Source organism: Danio rerio, chromosome 7 (genome assembly GCF_049306965.1).
Source record: "Danio rerio strain Tuebingen ecotype United States chromosome 7, GRCz12tu, whole genome shotgun sequence".
In the NCBI taxonomy this organism is placed as follows: domain Eukaryota; kingdom Metazoa; phylum Chordata; class Actinopteri; order Cypriniformes; family Danionidae; genus Danio; species Danio rerio.
Genome location: NC_133182.1, coordinates 20,295,001 through 20,322,544, shown reverse-complemented (window position 1 = coordinate 20,322,544; position 27,544 = coordinate 20,295,001). Strand labels below are relative to the sequence as shown.

The 27,544-nt window shown below is 36.5% G+C and overlaps 2 protein-coding genes across 7 annotated transcripts in view; one reads left to right on the top strand and one right to left on the bottom strand.

The window, feature by feature from the left end:
* Positions 1–3,105: 3,105 nt before the first annotated feature.
* zgc:194312 lies at positions 3,106–9,100 on the top strand. Of its 2 annotated transcripts, XM_005172217.6 has the most exons (2): positions 3,106–4,373; positions 6,049–9,100. In XM_005172217.6, exons 1-2 carry the CDS (start codon positions 3,463–3,465, stop codon positions 6,107–6,109), a joined length of 972 nt encoding a protein of 323 aa, XP_005172274.1. In that variant the 5' UTR covers positions 3,106–3,462; the 3' UTR covers positions 6,110–9,100.
* acadvl (acyl-CoA dehydrogenase very long chain) overlaps positions 8,354–27,544 on the bottom strand; it is a 34,748-nt gene continuing 15,557 nt past the window's right edge. For 2 of the 5 annotated variants that reach the window (XR_012382507.1, XR_012382508.1), the window contains 9 exons: positions 25,480–25,584; positions 24,965–25,051; positions 24,745–24,807; positions 15,738–15,839; positions 15,433–15,530; positions 15,238–15,310; positions 15,014–15,086; positions 12,668–13,110; positions 11,335–12,111 (listed from right to left, as the gene is read on the bottom strand). Coding sequence is in view for 2 of the 5 variants with exons in the window: in XM_068222373.1 (XP_068078474.1) it covers positions 9,106–9,243; positions 10,573–10,648; positions 13,038–13,110; positions 15,014–15,086; positions 15,238–15,310; positions 15,433–15,530; positions 15,738–15,839; positions 24,745–24,807; positions 24,965–25,051; positions 25,480–25,584 (888 nt within the window). In the remaining 3 variants the exon portion in view is untranslated. 5 annotated transcript variants of the gene reach the window in all.

Sequence of the window (27,544 nt, the reverse complement as noted above, 5' to 3'; positions counted from 1 at the left end):
CACCCCAATTTTATCCTCCTTACACTGGCTGCCTGTTAAGTTTCGTATTGAATTTAAAATATTACTTCTCACCTATAAAGCTCTAAATAATCTAGCTCCTGTTTATCTAACCAACCTTCTGTCTCGCTACGAACCAACTCGCTCTTTAAGATCTCAAAACTCAGGGCTTCTGGTAGTACCTAGAATAGCAAAATCAAGTAAAGGAGGTCGAGCCTTCTCTTTCATGGCTTCTACACTCTGGAATAGCCTTCCTGATAACGTCCGAGGCTCAGACACACTCTCCCAGTTCAAAACTAGATTAAAGACCTATCTGTTTAGTAAAGCATACACTCAATGCATCACCTAGCGGGTTCCACACAGGCTTCTGCATCTTGCTAATATACACTATGAACAGCAGCTACGCTAATTATTCTCTTTATTCTCTATTTTCACTTGGGGATACTCATCCCGAGGTCCTCAGATTATGCGGAGTCACTGATTGGATCCAAGACCAGCGACGTGATGATCCCAAGGTTTCCATATCCGGGACCAGGCCATATCCTGAGCTGCTGCTGCGCTGATGGTCGTGGGGAGTGGAGAACATGTGTCTGATTCCAGCGACGCTCCAGGGACAGACGAGTCTTCGCTGAGGCCATCTTCCAGCCTCCACCACGGCGACTGAAGCTCTGCACAAGACTTTTGGCCAGCGGAGAAATTAAAATGGTCGCGCCGAACTGAGTCTGGTTCTCTCAAGGTTTTTTTTCTTCACTCTCCCATCAGGTGAAGTTTTTTTCCCTCTCCGCTGTCGCCACTGGCTCCATGGTTCAGGATTGGTAGAGCTAAGCATCAATGAATTTGCTCTTCAGTGTTTGAACTCTCAGTACTGATTAAATTACACTGAACTTAAACACTAAAAAACAACTACACTGTTCCAGTTACTATGACCATTTATGTGAAGCTGCTTTGACACAATCTACATTGTGAAAGCGCTATACAAATAAAGCTGAATTGAATTGAATAAATAAATAAATATATATATATATATATATATATATATATATATATATATATATATATATATATATATATATATATATATATATATATATATAAATAAATATATATATATATATATATATATATATATATATATATATATATATATAATTTTTTTAGACAATTAACTTTAATGAACAGCATACTGTAGTACTAACTATCTTGAACTAATAAACTGCAATAAATACTCTAGTGTACTTTAGGTTTACAGTAAGCTGGTGTATTATTGTATAAGATATTCAGTATTTGATTGTTTATATTACTTTGGTTGTTGTATTGCCACTAAATATTAATTTAAGTACTTTATTAAGGTTTTAAAACAGTACAGTATTTACTATAAATTACAGTAGTGTTGTATCTGTTTAATATGGGCTAAATGTATTTCTTTCAAAATGCAATAAAATATAGAAACACTACCATGTAAAATGTTTTGTTTCTATCTTAAATTGATTAAAATGTAGTTTACTACTGTGACGACAGCTGAATTACCAAATCTTCAGAAATCACTCTAAACATTGATTTAATGCTCCAGAAAACAGTTGTGCTGCATAGACTAATATTAATTGTACATGTAGCAGATACTTTTGACCAAGGTGACTTAAATAAGTTAATTTTTTGCAGGAGTAGTCACACATTTAATTGATCAAAACCTTTCAGCAAAATTGTCCAACAACTCCCACTCTTGTCTTAGGACAATTTTAATACAAAATACAGTTGAAAACAAAATTATTTAGCCTCTTGTGATTTTTATATATATTTTTTGAAATAGTTCCCAAATTATTTTTAACAGAGCAAGAAATTCCCGTTTTATTCTTCTAAAATTAAATTAAACAAAGTAAATCAAATTGAACAATCTATTAGCATGGTTACAAAGCAGAATTTGTTCAAGAAAATTACTGAACTTAACAACCATAACTTTTGAGGGCCCCATCACACAGGGCTCCGCCACAATGCGCACTCATCCACTGGTTGTTGCTAGAAGAAGTTGCTGCCAAAAGTGAACAAGAATTATTTATGTTATTTAATAAACTACCCATTTAATTGTATTTTATTAATGCTTACCCCAACGCTCACACTAATGTAAAAATGTTAATCATTGTACAGTGTCACAAAAATGATGTGATGATGATTCATGTGATCCCGTTTCTCCTCCTAGACCTCTGAGCTTTCAGACACTGGGTGGCGCCATCTTCCTGGTCTTTACTGCTCATCTTTAAACCTCCCTAGAAAAACAGGTTCCTTTCAATCAGTAGATTTTGTTTAATAAATTGACGATTTAATATTGAATAATTTGCATGTTTAAAGAATATGAACCGGCTTTACAAATAAAGTATAAAATTGCACACGATGGGGATATATTTGACTATTTTGGAACTAATTTATCACTAGTAAAATACTGCTTTTCAACTGGCCTATACTTTTTTTAGCAACAAATATTGCAAGTTTATTGTATTTCTGTTTAATGCATTTTTTTACATAAAGATCTAAATTAATCGGAATTAATCTGACGAGGATATAATAGGCTCATTTAGTGTAAACATGTTGTAGCCAATTTGTGCATTACAAATTCTGCATTACATTACATTACAATGCATCGCAATACAAGATGTGAAATACAAACTCTGAAATGTTCCTGAACATGTTTTGCACGATTTGCGTTCTCTAAAAACACTTTGCATTTAATTTAAGTCTTTAAATTAAACAATCTGGCAGTTGTCGCGTTTTAATAACCCAAATAACTCATTGGGTTGTGTTAATTTTAAAGTTTCTTCATGTAACCTATAGGCAACTTTAGTTGTATATTTGAGTGTAAACTTATTTTATCAGACAAATGTCGCCATTTATCATAGACCATTTTAACACATTTAAGGTTTGCCTTCAGATAATGTGTCAAAAGAAGTTACAACACTTTCCGGTGTTGTTTGCTCAATACAGCTACTTCCCACTTTACCAGTTTAAAGGATAAACACAAGTTTGAAATCATCATACAAACGTTTTCAAATGCACGCAACACTTTAGGATAATCCTCTGGCTCCGTTTACCAAAACACCTGCTGCCACATAACATTAGCAGCAGACACACACACACACACACACACACACACACACACACACACCTGCCACTTGATAAGCAGCAGACAACGCGCCGAAACGAGCACTCCTCCAACACGCCCTCTTGTTCTGCTTCTAGAGAGGGAAGTAAACGTGAGCTCGTCTTTTTCTTCCATCACTAGACCGACTTTTATGATAAGTAACGCAGGGGATTCTGACCGAAACAGGACCACAAACAGAACTCAGATGAACACCCAAGGCTTTGGAGAAACATTTACCGACGTCTATCCAAATGTACCGTCTGCTCCAACCGGGCGCGCTTTTTCACAGAAAGTTTTGGTTCTACTGTACGAGCGGGGACTGAAGCAGCGGTAGGATGTCAAATAATACCACAAATGACAGCTCGTATCCCCACATACGCGTTTGGGCGTCGGGGGTTTCTCTGGTCATCTTGGCTCTTTTCAACCTGGTCATCAACTGGACCATCGTGCGGGAGCAGAGGCTGCGGAGCCACGCGCGCTTCGTCCTCGTTTTTCACCTGCTGTTCTCCGCGCTGGTTTACTTTGCGCTCTGCTTCAGCTTCTACTTACAAAACTATCTGAATGCGGCCACCACGGCCACCACATGCACGGTGCTAATAAGAGGACTGATGACCAGCGGTTCCAACATCATCCTCACCATCACGGCGATGGCGCTGGACCGTTATTTCGCCATCTGCTACCCGATGCACTATGGTAAAGTGTTCTTCAAGCCGTGGCCCTGGTTCATCGGGATCCTGACATGGGGACTCGCGTCTGTCATTCCTCTCACTGTGACCCCCAGGAACGCCACGGGAACCTGCGGAAGGAAAGATTTGCAGGGTGGGGAAACACACAAAATCCTTTTGATATCGATTTGCACTGCTCTCATCGTGTGCAGCTATGTGCGGATCTTATATGAGGGGCGACGGCTGGGTGTGTTTAACCGGCGCAACCGAGCTGCGTGTCGGACTATCGCTCTCCACGGAACGCAACTCGCCGTTTACATCCTCCCAAACTTTATACTGTTTTTCCTGCATATTCTCAAGAATAAGGATTTGTTCACATCTGACACCAAAGAGCTTTTTGCTGTCATAAGCTTTGTGTTCTTCAGTCTGGCGCAGTGTTTCGCGCCGATAGTGTACGGACTGCGTAAAGAGGAACTACTGGAGCATCTCAGTCATCGGTTCCCGTGTTTATCTGGCCGGTTAAAACTCATCTTGGAGTGGACTGTCAACATCGCCCATCCCAAACGATGTCGCCAACAACGGTAAGAGAACATGGTCGAGTGGTAATTTACTGCGCATTTGTCTTTGCCAAGGCGTATTACGCATCCGTACAACATTTTAAGCTGCTTCAAGTTATACTTAGCTTTTTATTATAAGATCTTGTCGCTCGTGGTCAAATTTTTATTTTAATTCACTCTCAAAAGTGGAGAAAAAAATGTTTGTACCTAGAAATCCTCCTGTTTTAGATGTTTTCTCATTTAATGACTCAACTAAAGATGTCCCTGAACAAAAGTAACAAATAAATAAACAAAAACGTTTATCTCAATTAAAGATTGTGATGCATCAATTAATTTTTATCCTGCACGAATGATACTGGCAGGCTATGTCTGCATCATGAAGATGACACACGTGAAGGGATATTCTGACATTTCAAATGTTTTCGGGGGCGTGGCCCAATATCATCGTTTATAACCACATTATGTAAACATAACTTCGCTTGTTGGCTAAAAGACAGAGTAACTTCCTACGATAACTCTGAAAAGCATGCTTAGTTTTAATACACTTTGTAGCTAAGACCAACATTTTAATAAATATATGCGTGGGAGGCACAATCTGTTTCCACATCCAAATGACAGCATCAAGTAGTAAACAAATCAATGCTAATTCGTTTGGCTCACTCCATCTACACGACACTTCAAAGGTTTGCTGACTGTACGATTTATGATGTTATATTAAAGACACTTACTGACATTAAGGCTGCACATTGGCAAATAATATCACAACGGTTTTCAATTTTAAAAGGTACTCCAATCCACTCGAATAAAAATATTGAAGCTCAAGAAACATTTCTATTATTAAGTTTAAAGATACCTAAGTAGTGCTTAGATACCAAATTAACCTTGGGTGCTACCTATTATTATTAACCAGAAATCTGATACTTTGTCAATAAAACAGCATTTCTATGTAATGAGAAACATTTTTCATGCGTTTGATCAATATAATACATCCAAATTTGATAAAAGTAATAATTTGATTCGAAATAAAACTCACCATAGCTAATTTTTGGAGGTTTGTGTATATTTCCGATAGTTTTAGAAACGTGCCTAACTTTCAGTTGGTGGTTTTTATCAAAGGCTTAAGCCGCATTTCACACCTACAACCACAAGCTCATGTCTAATGCTTGTTTTCAAACCAGAGCAGCTACCAAAAAAAACAATTACGCTTCTTTAAACTGGTGTCAGAGGAGGGTTTGGGGAGTAAATTAAGCTGTCAGGAAGAATAAATACGTTTTTATTTGTTTTTTCACAATGATTCCAAAAATGTTTTTGGGATCCTTTAGTGAAAAGTTCTCAAAAAAAAAAAAAAAAAAAAAAAAAAAAAATATATATATATATATATATATATATATATATATATATATATATATATATATATATATATATATATATATATATATTTTTTTTTTTTTTTTTTCAAACTGTGAATTTTATTATCTAAAATTAATCAAATTTTTTACAATTTCATAATCTAATTTAAACTTTATTCTTAAGTATTGGTAGACCATCTTTAATCTGCCAAGACTATAAAACCAACCAATGGAGGTTGCCTTAAAACGAGAGACTCTAATGAAAAGTATCTGTCTGCCAAATTATGCAAAATACAAAATCCATGCTTAAACACTGATAAATCTAACATGTTGCGTTTTTTTTATTTCAGAGAGCGGAGGATGACTTCAGAGACTTTACTATCTCGAGAGATCTCTCAAACCACTGTTTGACCACATTTGGATTAAGAAACAAGCCCGCTGTTGGTTTCTTCAAACGAAATATGCACAAAACAAGCCTGAAACTAATACTGAATCAAGGTTTTCACAATGCAACCTTTTTTAAATCATCTGCGAAATTCAGGAAACACAATTTTCCACTGTTGACTTACAAAACTTCAAGACACAAATTCATCAAGTTAGGATACAATACCGCAACCATGTGTTCAGGAGTCACTCTTGCCAAAAGTGTGATTTTCAAGGCAGCAACATTAACTGTAAATAGTACTAATGACTTACTCATGTGATGCGTCATGTGAACAAGGGGAAGCTATGTGAAGATGCCTGGTTGTAAACGCTCATATTTGTAAAAGCGCTACAGACGTCATCTCTGGTATTGTTTGATTTAGCCCAAACAGTATTTTGCAGTCATTAACATAAATAAGCTAAAGACCCAAGTAAGACTTGGATTTGTACAACTGTGAAGCAAGATTGTCATGTACAGTATGTGTTGTGAAACTGTAAGATTTGTAGAATTAGATATATTATTTCTGACACTGCCACATCCTGAGTTGACAAGACACCCTGTTTAATAAGGTCATTAACGTTCATCAACAGTTTCCTGTAAACGCTCTCTTTACAATATATGTTCACTTCCTTCAGAAGCCAGTACACTTGGTGAAAGGACCTACTGTAATGCATGATGGTTTTAAAGCACTGGAACAAAGGGCACATATTTATAATAACGCCTTTTCCTTGTATGATACAACTGTGATATTAACAGATATTCTCTGTATACCTGCTTAATGCCTTTCGAGAGATGCTGCAGTAGCAGAAGAACAACAAATATACATTTAAGAGAAACTGTTTAACGTAAAACGTGTAAGAGCAGAACCAACGGTTTGTGTCATTGTCTGGTTTAGCAAACAATGGTGCAATAAGCATTTTATCTGCACTTCTCTATTTGTACTGCGTGTGGTCTTGGATTTCATGCTTTTGTACACTTGTAATAAAAACCTTTTGTATTTATGCAAAATAATAATGGGTTTAAGTTACTTACTCACATTAAAAAATGACACTGAATAACAGGAGTAGGTTTAGGGTTCTTGCATGCACTGGGCTATACGCACAGCTAGAGTTTTTCAGCCAATGAAAGCTTAATGTGACTATTTTCAGTTTCATAAGGCTCCTTTTACAGCATCAATGTTGTAATGTAATTTAAGTACATTCAGCTAAATAGACTTAAGCATTCATTTAATTGTTGAAGCTTAAAACGAGATGAAAGATGCCAGGATCAGCAGGCAAGCGGACAAACTCCATTGAAAATACTGGGGTAAAATAAACTGTTATGTTTTAAATACATTTAAAACGAATTTAATGAAGTGCTTCTTGTCTGGTCTGAGACCCACTTTATATCGTATATCTATCAGGCAGTGAAGATCACTGATTTTTGAAGAGGTCAGACCTTAAACATGAAGATTTTATAATGGAAAGACAGTTCACCGAATGCACTGAGGCTGACTGGCTGAAATTAAAAGTCAGTGTGCATATAGCCCATTATACACATTACAACTATTATTATAGTAAGTGCATGCAACAAGGACACTGTAAAAATAGTTACCAAAAGACTTTAAGTAACCGAGACAAACATGTGTTCATAATCTGAAACTCGACTGAACAGAACACTTCTGAGTAACTGCGGATCTGACATTCCTCATTATGACCATGGGAAAACTAGTTTCAGTATGTGAAACCACTAATAAATATGTTGACCAACAAGGTCAAATTGAAAACATTTGGAAAGTCACTGGACTGACTTTCATTGAAAGGTTTCATGTATTAGAAGAAGATTCTTGTATTTTATTTCATATATAGTTTTAATATTTCTTAAATGTTTGAAAAGTTTGTAATCAGATAAGAGAGAAAAAAACACTTTCACAAACTTTTTGAGATCATCTATAAAAGCTTGTCGGTTTGTTTGTTATTTTACATGCAAGACGTTTTTGCTGGGAAAATCAAAAGGATGGGATGTTTACACACACTCCCAAGAGAACAGCAGACGATATTAATGCTCAGGATAATGTAGAAAGTGCTGTTCTGTACTTTAACATCAGCGTGTCATGCAAAGAGAAGGGATTTAACTCAAACTATAGTCTCACATAGATCTATACAAGTCTCAGATATATTACAGAAAATACAATGCTGTCTAATAGTCTGTTGACACGATGTCGGCTAAACATATCCACACCCACACTTAGGGCATTTTCTGATGCTTTTGTTTTTATTTCAGAATTAAATAAAGCCAAGTTTTATTCTTAGTTTGCAAGTGACTCCTCGCTCTTTTCCCTCACAAGCCTGACAATATCGCAATGACTATATGCTTTCTTCACAGCTGTTTTCCCACTTCTGTTATTGTTTTCATTCATTATGTTATTGAGAGCAAAGAGTGCAGCAAATATTTACATATTAATCTAAACTCTGCTCTCAGCAGCGTGGATTCTGTCTGAGTGCTCAGTATATCACAAAAAAGGCATTACTAACTTCTTTTCACTTCTAATCAAGGAAGAAAGAGCTTTGCGCTCAAGTCACATTCAGTTTCTTGTGCATTTTCTACATGCACAAGCTGTAAGTTGCTAGCTGCAGTTCACTTAATGGCCACTGGTGTCGCTAAAAACAATGAGTTTCTGTATTCTACATGCAGCCCCCTTTCACCACTAGTTGTTATCACTTTTTTATTTTTATTTTAAGCTTGATTACATATAAAAAGCTAAATTAATGAACACAAATCAAATCTTTAATTGTAAACCCAAATCTACAAATCCTAATCGTTAATTTACAATCCTTTAATATGAAGTATTAATGCACTCCCATGGTTGAAGAACACAATGTGACGGAACCCACTCGCTGAGGATTGCAGCATTGAACAGTCCCAGTAGAAAAGCATGAGCGTGACTGACTGGTTAGAGAGAGGTAATGAGTGGGCGATGGGTGGAAGAACAGCTTGAGAAGCTTTAAAAGCCCAGGGGATGAGGAGCAACGACCCCTCCGTTTTCTACCACAGCCGCAGAAATGGCACGCAAGTTCTTAAAGGTCTGCTTGGACGTCCCTGACCTGAGGAACTTGATGTCCTGCATGACTCTCTCGTGGGCCTGAAGGAGAGAAATCACAGATTAATGCTTAAATGTCCCATGGAATTATTTTTTTATTTTTTTTTAGTGTCAGTATTATTTGTTTTTAGGATATCTATAAGCTAGTGTGCTCCAAAACAGTGACAAAATTACGTCAAATGACAAATAAAAATGCACATTTTAAAGCATTTCACAAAACTTTAAAGGCTCATGTAAACAGTGATCATTTTCACACACTTTTCATCTGCATTTATTGAGATGATTTGGCCATTAGTAACCAAGTGATTTTCAATGGCGATATGCAGAGCAAATGTGCAAAATCACTCCCTGACAATAGATGTTGCTGAAATGAAATTAAACTAGCTATCAAATTCTATTTGAACTGCAATTCTTCTCCATAACTCCCTCTTGTCATCATTTTTGTATTTGCTTTGGCGTTTATAAGACAGCTGAGTTCAGACACTAATAAAATAGGCAGCTCCCATTATTTATGCACCTTCTTGGTCATTGGGAATGTGTGCTGGCCTAGTACGCTTTGTGCTTTAAGTCCTCAAGAAATCAAAACTAACCATATGATTTTGTTATCTCACATTGCTAGTTTCGTGGTGAATAATTCATCTTGGCATATCAAAAAATGTTTGCCCAAACAATCTTTTATTGAAATCAGAAAATGGACTTCCTGTTTTCAGTTAATTTATCAGATTAGGTGATTTTGAGGGAATGGGCGTGGCTAATGCTGGTTCAACTGCCAGTTTTGACATTAATGGTGAGCAGGAAGTGTCTGTTAGGTTGTAATACCTCTTCTAAATCCACTTTCCAAATCTTCTTGAATAAATTGCCTACTTTATTACATCCATTTAGCCCACGGTAAAAAAAAACAAAAAAAAAAAGTACTGTTCGCTCATTAAAAAAAACAAAAACAATAATGATCGAAATAAAGACTAATAAATAATGAATATATTTGTTATGTTATTCTAAATAAATAAGGAATAAAATAAATAATAATGATCGCAGCTTCCAGCTCACGAGGACTTTAAGCGCCACAAAGTCATGTTTATGGTAACTTTAGAACCTCTAGAGACATGAGGGAAAAGTGCCAACATGCTCAATCTACCAGTTTTTTTTCCTTTTTTTTTCAAAGAAGAAAAAAAAAAAACAGCAAAAAAAGACAAGCCTGTGGCATGTATTTTAAAATAATGCTTTACCACTGCCATTTTGCGCACTGTTGTGTTGTGAATGCCCACATTGCTCCATTTATTTAGTCATGAGGCTTTGAATATGGATGATAAGCATGAGTGAAAAATCGGTGTAAACAGGCATTTAAATATACGATAAAGCAAAAAAACTGACCTCAGTGCACCAGGTTTCACACAGCATCTTCTCATGCTGAGCAGATGAATGACCCTGACTGAGAGAACGGGAAGCTCTGAGGAAGAACAAGCAGAAACAAGTTGAATGGGCTTTATACACAAACTGAAATGCATCATTTTATAGTACATAAAACAGAAACATGGTTCATGCTTTCTAATAAAACTAAAGTGTAGGTTTAATGTCAGAGAAAGAAAGTGAGCTGAATATTTGCCTAAACTGAAAATAAAAATGTTAAAATATGCAAAATGTGAATACCTGTCACACAGTACAACAGTACATATTGTAAATGGAAAAACAGTAAACACATGCCTTTTGGGCTATGTTTAGATTTTCATCTTGAAGTAAACTAATGCCAACACATTAAAAAAAAAAAAAAAAAAAAAAAATAGTGTTCATGACTAAAACAAGCCCAAACACAATGTGTAGATTTCAAGATAATTCTCACAGTGCCATTACACGCTGCTTTGCTAAAGCTTTAGGATCTGCCATCTGATCTGATCCAACATAATCTGAAAACGTTGGAAAGCCATATGAAAGTGGATCTCAGTTGTGGTGGATGTATAGTGGGTATAGTGGTTAGAGACCGTGAGCGAAGACCAATTGGGGACTGTGTGCTCAGTGTATGCATTGGACATCCTGAGAGCTGTAGATGGCACATGTTATACACTCTGTCTATCACATGTTATCTTCTTAAGGAAAAATTTGCATAAGTTCTAGGAGGTGATTCTACAAATTCTTTTTGATGACTGGCTTTCACTTGGATGTTTGCACTACATTTGCAATGGTGTGAGATAAGATTGTCCTACTGGTTTGTCAAGTTTTCAATATTCTGAAATCACATGACTTTTTATGATGCACACCAAGGAATTTATTTGAAATGTGCTTCAATCTTAGTTTGTGTGTTATTGTTTTATTGAATAAAATAGCAGGCTCAAATGAGCAAATAAATTGCAAATCCATTCTACAAATTTGCATAATCTTGACACAATTCACTGATTATGCAAGATCCTAAAATACACATAGAACTAGGTGTAAGGACACACAGCTATTGACAGCTCTTTCATTGACCATTGAAAATGTACACAACTAAAAATACTGGTCTGTGGTTTATTTAATCTGTTTTTGGGTACTTACTGAACTAAACCCCATATGGTGAATCACATCAGGAAAATAATACATTTATATATATGGTTGAGTATCGTTTTGGTTATTTTATGCTGGTGCTAAATCAATACTTTTTAAAATGGTATGAGTGCCAAAACAGTGCCTGTAGCGATTCTTTTAAACAACAAAATTATGGTGGATGACTTTTGAAAAATATTTTGTTTGACAAAATAATTTTTAAATAATTTTAATTGAATAAATTAAAAGTATAAAAAAAATTTAATTTGAAATTTTACATCAATTCCTATTTTATATTTTTGAATTAAATTGCATTAATATAATTATTTTGATCATTTGTTTGTTAGCATGAATTTAAGATTTGCATTTAACATTAACTTAGATTACTACTAAAGCCTGATTTATACTTCTGCGTCAAACACCGGCGTATGCTACGGCGCTGACGCATAGCCCTTCGCCGTGGCCATCGCCGTCACTGACGTGCACCTCTCAAAAAATGTAACTACACGTCGCAACGACGCGTAGCATAAGCTCTGTGATTGGTCGGCTTGGTAGCGCTGACGAGTCTGGGCGGGACCGATAGGCGCGCGAATGGCGCGACGCCGCGCGAGCGATTGTTTACAAGTGTGGAGTCCCGTGAAGGAGCTCCGGATGGAAAGTTTTGTTTTGTGTTTACCTCATAGTTAAAGTTGTTGCACGTCCGCCGGTTCCTGCCTCAAAATGAGCGAGTTTGAGCCACTTGTACATCCCGGAAGTGTTCAGGAAATGCAAAAAAGTAGCGAAGAAACTTGACACAGAGGAACATTTACACCTCACTGCCAACTAGCGTTTCGGAAGTGTTAATGCAGACCGGCAGAGACAGCGCGCAGAAGTATAAATGCACAGCCACGTGCGTTGCCTGCGCCGTGGGTTACGCCGGTCACCTGACGCAGAAGTATAAATCAGGCTTAACCTGTGGATAGACTGTCATCAAAATCAGGGAACACTTTTTTCTAGGGTTAGGGCTTGTGACCACGTTTATGTACATCAGTAATCTCATTTTATTTACCTTAATCTGAATAAGACAATAATATGATGAAGGTGTTTAAACGAGTTGCTTTTTTTAATCTTTTTTTCATGATCTAATTTTACATATTATAAAAAATAATTTGATTACCATCATTGCATCAGCACGCCATCCATGTCCTTGTTTTAGCACCAGCGGCACCAAATTTATGCAACGAAATTAATTTGCTGATTTGGTCTGGTGCATACCGGTTACAGAGATATCGGTGCCAAAATGGCACTGTTTCAATACCCAACCCTTTTTATATATATCTTACCTGGACAAGACCACAACCATGGCATACAGATCAATGGCACAGTCAGCAACTCGCTTCAGAACAAATTGTTCATCTAAAGAGAAAAACATACAGAAATCACACAATTACCACAGGCAAAGGTGCAATCTCAGAAGCATACCCTTTAAAAGCTTTTAAGCCACAAATGACTTTGCTGCAGTATGGACAGTATACTTTATCAGAGAATATACAGAAATCAGAGAGTGAAATTCAATACCTTTTTTTAATTTTCTTTCCTTACATTTTAAGACCTTATAACAACTTTTCTACCAGAAACAATGGCGAGATTTTCACTTACAGTACATTTACTAAAAATTAATGTAAGAAATTAATCCAAAACTAAAACATTATTCATATACTGAATCTATTAAATTTAGCTAGATCAGCAGGTTGGCGCCTGTAGAACTGCAGAAATAATGGTGTTGTCTTGCTTACTGCAGTAAACAAAGCAGCATGATGTTAAATCTATTATTCATTTCATAAACTACACAGCATCCTGATTATCACAGATTAAATTCAGGCAAACTTTAGCATACAAACATACAGTGCATAATCAAAATGATTTAAAATTTAATACCTTGCAAAATAGCATTTAAAACTTTAATGCTTTTTAAGGGCCTTAAATTTATCTACGTTGATTTATCAACTTTTAATACTTTTTAAGAGCCTGCTGACACCCTGAATATAAAAACCTTATTAATATTAAAAATCAGAAGATTTAAAGTATATTTTGCACTGTATCCTGATTTCAGCTTCTGCATCGAGTGATCGCACTACCGCACAGTGCGTACCATTCATGTAGCAGACGCTGTTGTGTTTATACTTCTGCATTCTGTCAGTTGCTCTGCAATAACAACTCAAAAAATGCTTGTAGGCAAGTGGGGTTTCCATGCTCTAGTTTCAGTGTTCGAGTTTCTCTGCTGGTGTTTTGAGTTTATGCCAGAAATGCATGCAATGCTATTGTGGCATTGGCTCAAACTCGCACTCATTCAGTAACTAAAGAGGAGGAAACTGGAGAATGCTCAACTTAAATCGTAAAATAAATACAAAAAAGCATCAATCTGGAGCTCCTGAACAGGAGTTAAACACATACAAAAATACAGACTTAATTCACCCCAGTGTTCTTGGTCTCACCCGCACTACTTACAGCTACCAATGGACCCTTTTCACAAGACTGTTATGACACGTTTAATGGTCATCATAATCTTAAATCCTTGACAGTTTTTAATATTTTGATTTTTAAGAAATTGTATGAGCATTTATATGCTTCTATGTATGTATAATATCACCTTTGTGTCAAATTACACATAACTGAATTACAGATTGTGCGAGGCATTTCTAATGCTGCGTCTATGGGGCTGAGAGTACATGTGATGTTGTTCTCTCCTCTGGCTGCCGTTGTCAGTCTAACACTATTTTTTTTGCTGTTTCCGAAAGTCTTGATAACAGCATTTTGGAGTTTTTCTTTTATTAATTCAGCAAATAGGATTGTAAAAATGATTTGTTGTACTCTCCCATTTACTGCACTCTAAGTTTACCCAACTATGACAACTTCTGCTGCTGACAATCCTGGAAAAGTGAAAAGGGTCCGTCACAATTTTGCGCTCCACATGTTATTTTGAGAGTGTCGTATCGGAGTATGGCGAAGTGTGCGACTGTGTGAAGGCTATGCCTGACCTAATGCGTGAACTCAATGCAGAAGTATAAACGTTCGGTGTCCCATTCATTGTCTGTAATTCTTAATATTTTCTTGTAAATATTTATTGTTCTTTTTATATACATATCTTTGCACTTATTATTATCACTATCTTTGTAAATAAACTCACTTTATTGCATTTAGTTAGTCTTGGTATTTTGTCCCTCACTTGTTGATATTGTGTGTTTGCTTATGTGTTTCACGCAAAATAATGTTACTCTCCTTCGCCTTGACTGACCAGCTTTAAGGTTGTAACACTTACCAATGATTTTCTTTCCATGCTTCAGAAGAAGCTCTTCTATAACAGCTCCAAACTGCTCAATGGCTTTAACAGTCTGTAAGAGTGAAAGAGAAGGAGAATAAAAGTTTTTGGCCTGTAATCAACCTCTAAATTTAGGCTTTAACATGCTTGTTTTTGTTTAGCAGCTGTTTTAAAGTATTATTTTATTTAATGCCATCCAAGCGCTGTGGTTAATTTAATCTCACCAATTCTCCACTGTGGTTAAGCTCTGGATGAACGGTTCCCTGCAGCGTGAGTCCAGACCCCAAACCTGCCCTCCTGCCAGATAGAGAGATAACGAAAGATAAAGGCCAGGGGTTATCAAGCTGATGCAAACACATGACACTGCAAAACCAAACTAATGTCTTGCAGAAGTGTTATGAGAGATATGAAGGTCTAACCTCTTGGCTCGCTTTGTGATTTCACCCGCCAACATCCCAGCATTACCCAGGGGGTTTTTTAACGCTTTCTGCAAACTCTTCAGTTGATTGCCTGCATTCTAACAAAAAAAAAAAAAACACACACATACACAAATGTAATTCCTATACTGTCTTCACACTTGAGTGCTTGCAGTGGAAAACACCAAGACCAAAATGCAAGCAGATGTCAACAACCACACGTGCTGCGACTGGTAGGTGGTTTTGCAGAACAGGAAGCTGTGAGGCAGGCAGTTGTGTTCTGAGTTGTGTTTTCATTCCCCGTTTACCTGGAAGCCGTTGAGAGCTACGAACAGGCGCAGGATGTCATTGGTCCCCTCGAATATTCTGAAGATTCGCAGGTCCCTCAAAACCCTTTCCACACCAGCGTCCTGCAACACAACATGTTAAACTGTGAGTGTGAGGCAAATGAGAATGTAAAGTGTCATCAAACAAATCAATTCATTATTTTGGTCAAGTTCCCCGAGGGAAATTACCCAATACATGAGAAAAGCTTCATGATGGGGAAAATAAACCTTGTAAATTAAAAAGAAGGTGTCTTAAGCTCTCTAAAGCTGCAATTATGAGTTAAAAGATTAATATTTACATGTAGACAATGGTTAAGTTGTCATGTGATCAGTTTATAAAATATTGGTATTAATAATGTTATTCTCAATGTTGCTTAACGTTTTGGTGGAAACTGTATTCCTTGTTTAATTTTCAGAATCTTTTGATAGGTAAAGTTCAAAATAACAATTAGTTTAATCTTTTGTAACAATATAAATATCTTTACTGCCATGGATAATTGATTTAAGCATCTATTTTACCCCTTTTTTAATATTTAAGCAAATTCTTTTATGTCTTCAGAATGTGTCTGTAAAGTTTCAACTCAAAACACCCTTAGATTATTTATTATACCTTTATGTACATTGGAAATTTGAGCTGTGAAGACATCGTAGCTGTTTTTGTTGCCTGTGCTTTTAATGCAAATGAGCTGGTTCTCCCCGCCCACTGATCCCTCGCAAGTGTCAAGAGGCAGGGAGATTGCTCACTATCGCTCTGATGGGTGTAGCCTTTTCCTTCTGCGTCTCGCGCATAAGCAGCACAGTGACAGACAAGAATGATCTCACTTACTACAGAAAGGGCTTTACCAGCGGTTATTTGATTTATGTAGTTATTTCAAGCCTTTCTGCAACGATGAGTCTCACACAATGTTGTTACACACATACACAAACACCCCCCCCAAACACACACACACAATTAGCTTTGCACTGTTTTTGTGACAGGATATAGGTTAATATCCACTGCTGCATGCACATCTGTCATAGTAATGTACAAAATAAACCTGATTTAAGTCCACAAACTGGGATTGAAGCGTCTTCTTTTATAATTGTACTGACACTAGGCGGCTTTGTCTATTACAAACATGCATTGCTTTAAAAACATTTTAAACTTGTAAAACTCATACTCAAGGTGCAGATGAACACAGAGAACTGAGATCTTTTAATCCCGGTTGCTTTGAAGATGTCCTGTCTTGTGGATATGATTATACGTGTTACTTTGGAGACATGTTAATATGCTGTCAATCAATACGGTAAGCAGTGAAGCCCTTCATTAGCATAAAACACTTACTTTATAATGAAATCTTACTCCTATTACTTATTATTGGATATCTCACACATTTTTATTTCACTTTCCTTTAATGCACGTTATATTAAAATATAAAAATAAGTGCAGCTGAGAGACGTGTGGCTTCGATTTTGTTTGATTTGACTAAGAACCCACAAACGTGAGATACTGACAAAATGATGAAAGACTTCTCTGGAAATGAGTCCGACTGCTCATCTTGATCACTTTCTGCATCAATTTGCATAAGCAAGAACCTTCAGGCTGGAAAAACGACTAGTACACTAGCGCAAATGTGGCATCCCAACAGCCATGAGAAAACATTAAAACAGCCACACAATCGATGTGAAGACATGACCTACATTCAGCACAGCCCAACTTTAGCTGTCTATGGTTTGAGACGGAAAGGTTAGCGCAGCTGTGTCCTCCCCTCGCTAACCCACTGCGCCTTTGCAAGACTCCTCCAGTTTTTCCACCAGTGCAAGACAAGAGCATTCAGGCCTTGAGAAGGGGGACTGAATGTGCACACACAGTAGGTGTTTTTCAGTGCTCACACTTTGAGTCACAGTGCACAGACTAAAATGTTGCAACTTTATTGTGCCAAAATTAGACTTTCAACCTGAGAGACCTGACAGAGTGAGGTATCTAAAAAGAAACCGACAAACCTCTGAACTAAGAATAGACCTATATTTGTCTGTCTTGACAACATTTGCTGACGATGTGAACATTAATTTATGTGGTAGATCCAAACTAGAGAACAACCTACAATTTCATGATAGCTACTTTGTGCTATTTGATTATTCCAAGCATATTCTAGGCATATTTTATCAGTTATTTTTGTGTTCTGATTCACGAAATAAAGTCTACATAAAATAATTTTTGAATATTTGTTGAATATTATTTATTGACTACCTACTATAAGAATGTGATAACTGGGTATAGTACAACTAATAGTGAGAGTTTAGGGCGTGACCAAAGACTATAGAATAAACAAGACATGTCACTCGTATTGTTTTGAATGGGGAAAATTCTTAAATCTTAAAGGGACTTTGGCATGGCTACTATGGGAGGCAAGCTGAGCCAGAGGGTGATTAGTCAATTTAGCATCATGTCTAATGCGTAATCTGAAAATTTTAATTTACACTAAAATGTTTTTACAAGCTTGTGAAATTTTATAAAATGTTTTAGATGTCAAATTTATTAATGTTACCTGTTGAGAGGAAACTTGACTAAAGTTTTTACAATACTTGCTAGTTCTTCACTGTTAAGGAGCACCTATGATGAAAATTAACTTTTGTGAGCTGTTTGGACAGAACTGCATGTAGGTATAGTGTGTCCACTGTCATATTGGAGTGACATAAACGCAACAAGTCTCTATTTTTCAAATTTACTGATGTTAAAATAGGATCTAAATTCCTGCATGACGCGCATATATTTATTTATATATATATATATATATATATATATATATATATATATATATATATATATATATATATTAGCACTGTCAACATTAACGCGTTAACGCATGCGATTAATTTTAAATAATTAACGCGTTAAAAAAATTAACGCAATTAACGCAGTTGCAGGTTTTTTTACTTCCTGTTGTGGTGGATGTGTGTTCAACATGCAATAAATGTGGATAAGACCAAGGAAGCACTTTTTGAAGGCAAGTTTCAGTATAAAACAATTAATCGCATCACCAGGCTCTCCAAAGTTACATGCAATTTCGGGTGTTTCATTTTTAACTTTCGAGTTCTGTTGTAAGTTGATACCGCATGGCGAACAGAAAGAAAATCCTCTGCATTTCGTGACTCTGTGTTCCTTTAAGGTAAGGTTCCTTTTAAGGCTACACGGTAGAATTTTAATAAGAGTATTATCTTAATCATATTAAAATCGGAGTATTGGTGTCTTATGTGAATGTACTCAGAATGTCTCTGGTGAAGTCGCGAGCTGTCAAAGACAGGGCATTACTCTGCCGTTTAACATGAGCCCTCCAAGTTTAGCGTGTTTCCTCATTAAACGAAACGAATCGTTGTGAAATACAATAATACTTTAGGACGCTTAGTTTAAGCCATAGATATATACACTAGATGTCGCCTGGCCTATTGTTGTCTATTGGACGGAATGCGTCAATAGCGCCGCCATCTTGCTACAGAGTAGCACTCCTTTGAAATGAATGCGGGACCAATGGACAGTGGAGGACTGTGGCCATCCAAAGCCAGAGATATACACATATACTCATATATCTATGATGGGGAGTTTTCCTGGATGTTAGTATGTATTTTTTTTCTAATTACGAAAATTATAATTTTACATCACTTTTCTACATTGATGGATCAGTGACCGCACGGGCATTCCTGACATAAAGCTTGTGTTTGTGTGTACAGAAATTTACTATTCACCCTCCCTGTTAAATTTGATCTAATCAGGTCCTGAAACACAGCTCCTCTCCTGCTTTCACTTCTCATACTGATGGAGGGAGTGATTCGTTTGTGAATGAATCTCCCAAACGACTCTTTCACTAACGTTAGCCGACAATAATACATGTTTCTGGCAGTGCAGCATCTCGTTGTCATATTTTTTTTGCATTGTTTGCTGATTTTATTCAACAAAACTAGCATAAGCCGAGTGTTTAGTGCGAGTTGGAGCTTCTTTGTCTTATGGTGAATGCAGTAATAAGTGACTGTTATCATCAATAACGCTACCTGATTAGCACAAAAGTTCAGAACATACAAAAACAGAAAAAACTTAATATTACCTATGAAATGTTCAGCCTTTGTGCTTTGATTTCTTTGTTTGCTTGTTTCTACACCCGTAGACAGCGCTAAAGTCCTGCATCTTCACGTAATAACACTGTATTGACTAGTGCGGTTGAATGACATTTGTCCTGGGAGCACTGTAGCAATGTGGCGGCGCCATTGACGCATGCTCAGGGTCCCTATGCGATATCTAGTGTATATATCTATGGTTTAAGCAAATTTGATGAACGTGATCATGCGTGTTGAATCTGAGGGGAGTCGCTCCAGTATGGAAGGCCGTTGGGGCCAAAACGTCTGCAGCGCGTTGTGTGTGTGTCTGTGTCAGGCCCATTGAGGGGTGTCAGGGGTGGAGTGAGCGACGTATCCTAGTAGGGGCGAGAGGGGTGTGCAATGTATTTAACGACCGGTTTGCAAGAAATTGTCATTCATTTGCGGGCATTTGGGAGTCTCTGTGCACTTGCGGGATACTCCTAGGCTTAGCAACTGGATGAATGTAAAGGAGAATTAAGCAAAAAATTTTCTACTCTATAACTAATGTTCTCAACTCACAGCAATAAAACTTTACAATGAGTGCAACAGTTTGTATTCTATAGTTTATTATTATAATTTTTCTTTTTCCATATCTGCAATTCCTGTATTTTGGCATTTTTTTGCAGTCCACTTAGAATCCAACATGGAAATCAATGTTTTCTTTATTGGCATTGATTGTTTTGAAATTTAAATGTCATTAACATGCCTGTGTTTTAATTTCTTTAATAAATATGGCTTTCAAGCCAGGATCTTGATGGTTTATTGTGGGTATGTTGTTTACATGAAGAAATCTGTTACAAGTTAAACAAAAATTCTATTAAACAATTATATTTTGAATTTAAATGTTTTTTGTCTTGTGTTTACATTAATTTTACATTTAAATAGCCAAAATTACAAGTTTCAGTATTTTAAATGTGATTAATCGCGAAGAATTTTTTTAAAAAGGTGCGATTAATTAGTTAATTTTTTTTATCGATTGACAGCACTAATATATATATATATATATATATATATATATATATATATATATATATATATATATATATGTGTATGTGTGTGCATGTGTGTGTGTACTGCAAATGATATTTGTGTGAGACTTATTTCAGAAAGGCTTGAATAAACCACACCACAAATAAACTTGATATTTTTGACTTGTGACCTTATTTCAGCTTCATCTGTGTTTGTTCTACCACTGAATGCTGTGTATCTGACGTAATGCATGAGAAGCAGACATGCATGTCAGAACGGTGGGCGGAAACAAGTAGCTTATTTGGAATTACAGCCACAGGCTACAAAACAACCACATTGTCATCAGACAGCAAAATGGGCAGATTCTACAATATATAATAAATAATCTGACAGGTCATTTTAAAACTTAACAGACACATTCTGGAGACACCAAAGTCTTATCTTACATCTTGTAAAAGAGGTAAAATAGGTGTCCTTTAAGTCCTATAAACACACCAAGATGTAAGATGTAAGAATGTAAGATAAAAATTATCTTTAGGATATACATTAGTGCAAGGGATGTTTGCAAAGGTGGATAATTAAAAATATGCTTTATTTTTCTGCAGGTAATCTGGATGACACTGGTCACACGAGTAAAGTTGACAAGTGGAAATTAAAAAGATCAAGTCAGAATGTATATTAGGGTGCTTTCACACCTGTGAATCGATTCAGTTGTTCCGAAACAGAGATTAAAATTGTTACATTGTTGCTCTGCTCTTGGAGCGGTTCGCTTTCACACTGCAACGTTTCTAATCGGACCAAAAGAGCTAAAACAAGTCACATGCGAGTAAACTCTCCTTACATTGGTCAGAGTGTCAGGGTTTATTTTGCAGCGTCCCGCTCAGCTGTCAGGAGAGGTGGTGGTTTGGTGGTGATTGACAGGGTGCGCGCGCGTGACGTGTCTGAGGAGAGACGCAGTGGGGAGGGGTGAGAAGGGTGCGCGGCGATGCCTATTTGAGGACCGGAGGGAGACGCGAGATTACCGGGAGATCATCACTCGTTTGCGGGCATCCGGAGACTCGCGAAACTTCCCGCCATACTCATAATTCTCTCTTCATATAGCCGTAAGCCTATTACATATCCATAAAACACTGTGATATAACCGCGCTCGGATCGGATCGCTTTCTCACTGCAATCGAACCGCTCCAGGGTTCGTTTTAATCGAGCCGAGACTACCTCATTCAAGCGATCTCGGAGCGATTACTTTGGCGTGGAACAGAGCGCGATTGCCCTGTTCACATATGCCAATCGAACCGCGCTAACTGGGCAAACGAGATACGTTCCGAAACAAAAGTGTAGGTGTGAAAGCACCCTTAAATGTAATATACAAGTGCCACTTAAATACCAGAGCTATTGACCAAAATCAAGGGCCCAAAAGTTGGAAATGTGTCTTTTTCTATTGAGAAATTTATATACTTTACGTTTTAAATTAGACACCAGTGAGAAAAGTAAAGGTTATTTGTAGATATTGTCAAATCTGCAAACTGTACAGATGCCCTCTGTTTTTTTAACCATGCATAAAATGTCTCAGCAGTTTGATATACTTCAGTTTAATATAATTTTGTACAGCGCTCAGAATAATTGAGCACACCTCTTTTTGAAAATGAATATTTTTTTAATTTACCAGTAAATATGGGTCATATATTTTAGTGCATTTGAACAAAATGGATTTATTAAATATATTTAAATATTATTAAAATAATATTTTACACCAAACATAAAATGGAAACATAATATATTTAAAATCATGCAAATATAGGAAAACAAAGTTACAAACTAGAAAAACTTTAAAACTTTATAATTTTTATTTGCTTTTCTTTATTTTTCCTCTTTTAAAAATGTGTTTAATATTTTGCCCTCACATATAAATTTGGGTGCACTTGTTTTTGAACCGCTATCAGAAGTTATTTTGTCAGATAAGCTCCAGATTTGGCTTCAGTACTGACTAATCTAATGTATATGCACAAATATATTATTGTAAAGCTTCCTATAGATAATATTAAGGGGTGTACTCATACAGTATATCCTGAGCACTGTATTACTTTGTTTGTCCAGAAGATATGAGTGTTGAATGAGTTTTACAGTCAGGAAAAAAAAAAAAAACTACTGAAAGCAATAACTCTAGACACAATGTGCTACAGGAATAACAGCTATTAGGTCAAGTTAAAAAAAGGGCAGTGTTTGTGAAAAGTTGAGTCAACTAGAGCAACTACTCAGTCAAAAGTGTAACATTTTTAATGAAATGCATTGTGTATTTCCTGTTTCGCCAGAGAAGGTAAATGTCATACTTCTGCAAATGACTGAAATTGAAGCCTTAGTTGCAGCAGAGAAAGAAATCAGACTTTGTTTTTTATTAGTACTTTATGTTACATTATTGTAGTTGACTTAGTTTTTATTGTGAATTTATGTATGTTTATATTAATTTATATGATATTTTTCCATAAAAAGCCTTTATGTGATTCATTCATTTCATTCACTGTCATTTTGTGGTTTCAATTTATTTTATTTTTAGTTTGAAATATCAGTTTAGGATTTAAAAGAAGTATAGACTTGCCACTGATACAATAAAAAAATACAAAAAATACCCAAGTCAATACTGCAAGTCATTGAAGACAGAAATGGACTACATATTTGTTGTCGTTCTTGAATGGTTGGAAGCAAGTTATTTAAATAGAATTCTGAGAAATTAAAGAGGAAATCTCTCCCTTTGAATATTTCCAAAACAAATTCACAGTGTTGACCAAATGAAAAGAGATTTTTTCGTGTATGTGTGTGTGTGTATCATGCTTTATGCATTTCATTTTTTGTTTGTACCTTTCCAAGAAGGATTAAACATCACAAAATATATTTTAAACAAAACATGCACAATACAATACGCTTGTATCATGCGGTGGCCATTTTAAAGAACGAAAGCGAGGCTGCGGTGAGAAGAAACCCGGAAGTATAGGATCAGCACTGTAAACATGCTGTGGACTACAAACCTCCAGCTGTTGCCGTGATTTCAAAATGCAGATATGGTGTAAACATCACTTTAATCTCATTCAGGTAAGTTTAATTTAAACAATTAAAAGCAAATTAAGCATCAAAAAACATCACAATCTCTTTAAGAGTAATTCGTTTAAGTGTCCTCAGGCTTCAATTCAGGGCACCAGGTAAACACCTTTAGGACGCTTCCCTGCTTCAGCCTATGTAACCCAGTAAGCAATAAAACACTGCAGTCCTCTGTAGCACGCCCTTGTGTTGTCTGTAATAACCGAGTGCAAACACAGATACACAGACACTGGAGCATTTTAAAGCTGCGAAGATCAGTCGAGCCATCAGAGGATTGCTCCTCTGTGTTTGCACTTGGCAAACATCGGTGAACTGCATTGAACTGATGACCTTTACAGTCAATCACAGTCATTTCTGTTGAGCACTGGTTAACACAATGGCAAATCAGTGGTGTTTGAGAACACAATCAACAGTGCTTTAAATGTTAGCAACAAATTGACTTTTTTTTCCAGTTTCATGACAAGTCTAATATAGTGAAAATCTCTTCATTAACTTGAGATTGATAAATGGCATCTAAAACGCATGTTTGGGGAAAAAATACATTAGCCAACTGGTGCCATTTCACTTCACTTTGCTGAAAATGAGGTGTGATATCCCTTTTTATTTTCACTATTTATTTAGAATGGATATTCGGGCTCTCAGAAGGTGGTAAAATGCTAAATTTGTGTCACTTTCTCTTCGCTGATAAGATATACAGCCAGGTACACAACGTTCCTGTGTGACTCCAGGAGATACTTCAGAGTTTCCTCCCACCGCAGCCTCAGTTTCGCTTTTAAAATGGCTGTCGCATGAAATCAGTCAATAAACAAAAAATATTTACCTTCATGAATCCCATTCCTCCCATAACCTGGATGCATTCGTCAGTTACCAACCAGGCTGCTTCCTAGAATATCCAGAGAGTAATATAGCCAATTTGTGCATTCTTTATAAACACAACAAACCACATTAACAATCTGATGCACAAAGTTCTCTTCATGTGAATGTAGGTTGCAATAACAAAAACTAGTACAACTGGGTTAATCAATACGTTGAGTACTTACAGAGGCAAAGATTTTACTGATGGCCGCCTCAATCTGGAACTCCGTGGCTCCACTGTCCATGTTCCCACTAACCATGTAGGCCATTGACTAAATCCATAGAGAAAAGATAAATGGAGTGACAAAAAAAGAGAGAGGGGTCACTGTTAATAATGTTTAGAACAAACAAACTGCTTAATGTAATGGAAAACAGACATGGAAAGAGAACAGATGGGAAATGGACTGTTTTATTTTTGTACTTTGTTCGCACGTGACACACTCAATAACACAGAAATTAGCAGGAAACTTCCACTTCCCCCAAGTCATGTGGAAGAAACACATTTATGAAATGAGCACTGCGAGAGTGCGAGTAAAAGCGCTGGATTCTGCAAAGAGCATTAAGTGCTTGTTAACTATTTGATGTCGATCATCTTGAGTAAATTTACTTCATGTGTTTGATCAAACAAATGTTATATTTACAAAAGTCTATAAATAGATGCTGTTCAGAACATTCAGAAACTTCCTTGTTCTAAGCTCACCTCTGTCACATACTGCAGCATGGCCATTCTTGCCATTTTTTCCTGAATAGCTCCATAATTGTGGATCTTGTTGCCAAACTGGGTCCGGTTAGCAGCATGATCGACCTGTGTGAGAGGAAAGAAGAGAATTATAGGGACTGATTTATTGAACTGTCAAAAAATGTTCTTAAAGAGGCAGCACGAAGGCTTAAGACTGGTTTATACTCGATGCATCCGCTAGTTCGATTGAGTGTTCGCGGCGAATGTGACGTCATCGTGGAGTTTGTAGAGGTTCGCATTGGGTGCGCGCAACATGATTTCAACCGGCGGAACGCATGATTTTTTTTGAGACGAGCGAACAGAGCGCCGCATTTGATTTGAGTTGAATATGAAACATTTTGAAAAGATTTTGTCTGAAACAGGTACGCCTGTACAGACAACTTTACGATTCGTGATCATAGAGATAACCAGATGATCAATAATTATTGGCTAGAAATTGCAACAGCCATGGGAAAGGAGGAAAGTTTTTGTTAAAAGGTTTGGAAAAACCTGAGGGATATGTTTGTTAAAGCCAAAAGAGGCCATGGCAAAAGTGGAGACCCAGGTACACAATTACGGAAACATGTTTTTCCATCATTTATAGGTTTTACACTGATGTATATATTACAATTTTATATTTAAAACAATTTAATAATTACAAAACTATAATGAAGGAACAAATTATTTCTTTGATTACTGGAAAGGAATATTTAAACCGGTTTACTGATGGCCTGTTTTTCTAGGTTTTATTGGTGATAATGGTCCGGAATGTTGGGCCATTACTGACTTTTTATCATAAGGGGACAGAAACTAGCCAGACAGTAATGTGTGAATTGTGGAGTGGGCTTAATAAAAAATTTTTTTTTTTAAAAATCTGTCAGTACTGTTTTCAGTAAGTGTACATTTTTGCTTTTATTCTTGCCATAATAAAAAACAAATAATAAAATATATATTTGTAGAGCAAACCATTTTCTCTTGTTATTAATATTTTAATAAACTTTAGTAGGTAAAACTGTCCTAGATTTGAACAAAAGCAAGTGATGCATCGAAGTTTAAGTTAAAAAATTCTTGAATGGTTATAAAAATCCTTATAATCATTAAAATAATTTATGAAACCAATAAAAATATTTCGTTTAAAAATATTAAATGAGATTAATGATATGATGTATTTCCGGAAATGTCCTACTTCTCTGTTTCTCCGTCTGATTTTACGGTTTATTTCTTTTGACCGCCCCCTGTCGTTTTAAAGAATATCACAACGCAGAACGCAGCAAGTATAAAAGGCTCGTTTGTTTTGCGAGGTGTGAGCGCAGTCAGCGGATGTGCGCTATGTGGCGCCAGGCGAAAGTATAAATCCAGCTTTAGTGGTTAGCACTGTCACCTCACAGCAAGAAGGTTGCTGTTTTGAGTCTCGGCTGGACCAGTTGCCATTTCTGTTTGGAGTTTGCATGTTCTTTCCATGTTCACGTGGGTTCCCTTCGGGTGCTCCAGTTTCTCCTCACAGTCCAAAGACATGTGGTATAAGTGAGTTGAATAAACTAACTTGTCTATAGTGTATAAGTGGTGTGTGAATGAGTGTATGGGTGTTTCCCAATGCTGGGCTGTGGTCAGAAGGTAATCAGTTGCATAAAAAGTATGCTGGAATAGTTGATGGTTAATTTCGATGTTCCGATCTCTTAAATAGAGATTAAGCCGGAGAAAAATAATTAAAAGAGAGATCAAAATAAAGGCTTAGATTTTATTGAAACTGTCCATGCGAAATTCCTTATATAAAACTGACACAAAACTTTGCAGGAATTTTGCAAAATCAAAATTTTGCACCAAAAACATGACTGAAATTTTCATTTGCAACAAAGAAAAAATGTGCAAATATCAGAGACCATATTTAGCAGATATCATCAGTGCAATTTGCTTTAATTGGTTTGATTCTATCTTTGTTGAACTCGGCCTAAAAACACAGGGTGAGCGTAACACAGTGGATGAGGACTACACGGCTTCCGCTTTCAAAAGTTCTTGGTCTGAGACAAAAACACAGACACAGATGCCT

What these genes read in the sequence shown, in the direction of transcription:
- zgc:194312 (XM_005172217.6), top strand. Translation starts at nt 3,463, where the DNA reads ATGTCAAATAATACCACAAATGACAGCTCGTATCCCCACATACGCGTT. An exon ending in AAACGATGTCGCCAACAACG is followed by an intron (nt 4,374 to 6,048) that starts GTAAGAGAACAT and finishes TTTTTATTTCAG; the next exon opens with AGAGCGGAGGATGACTTCAG.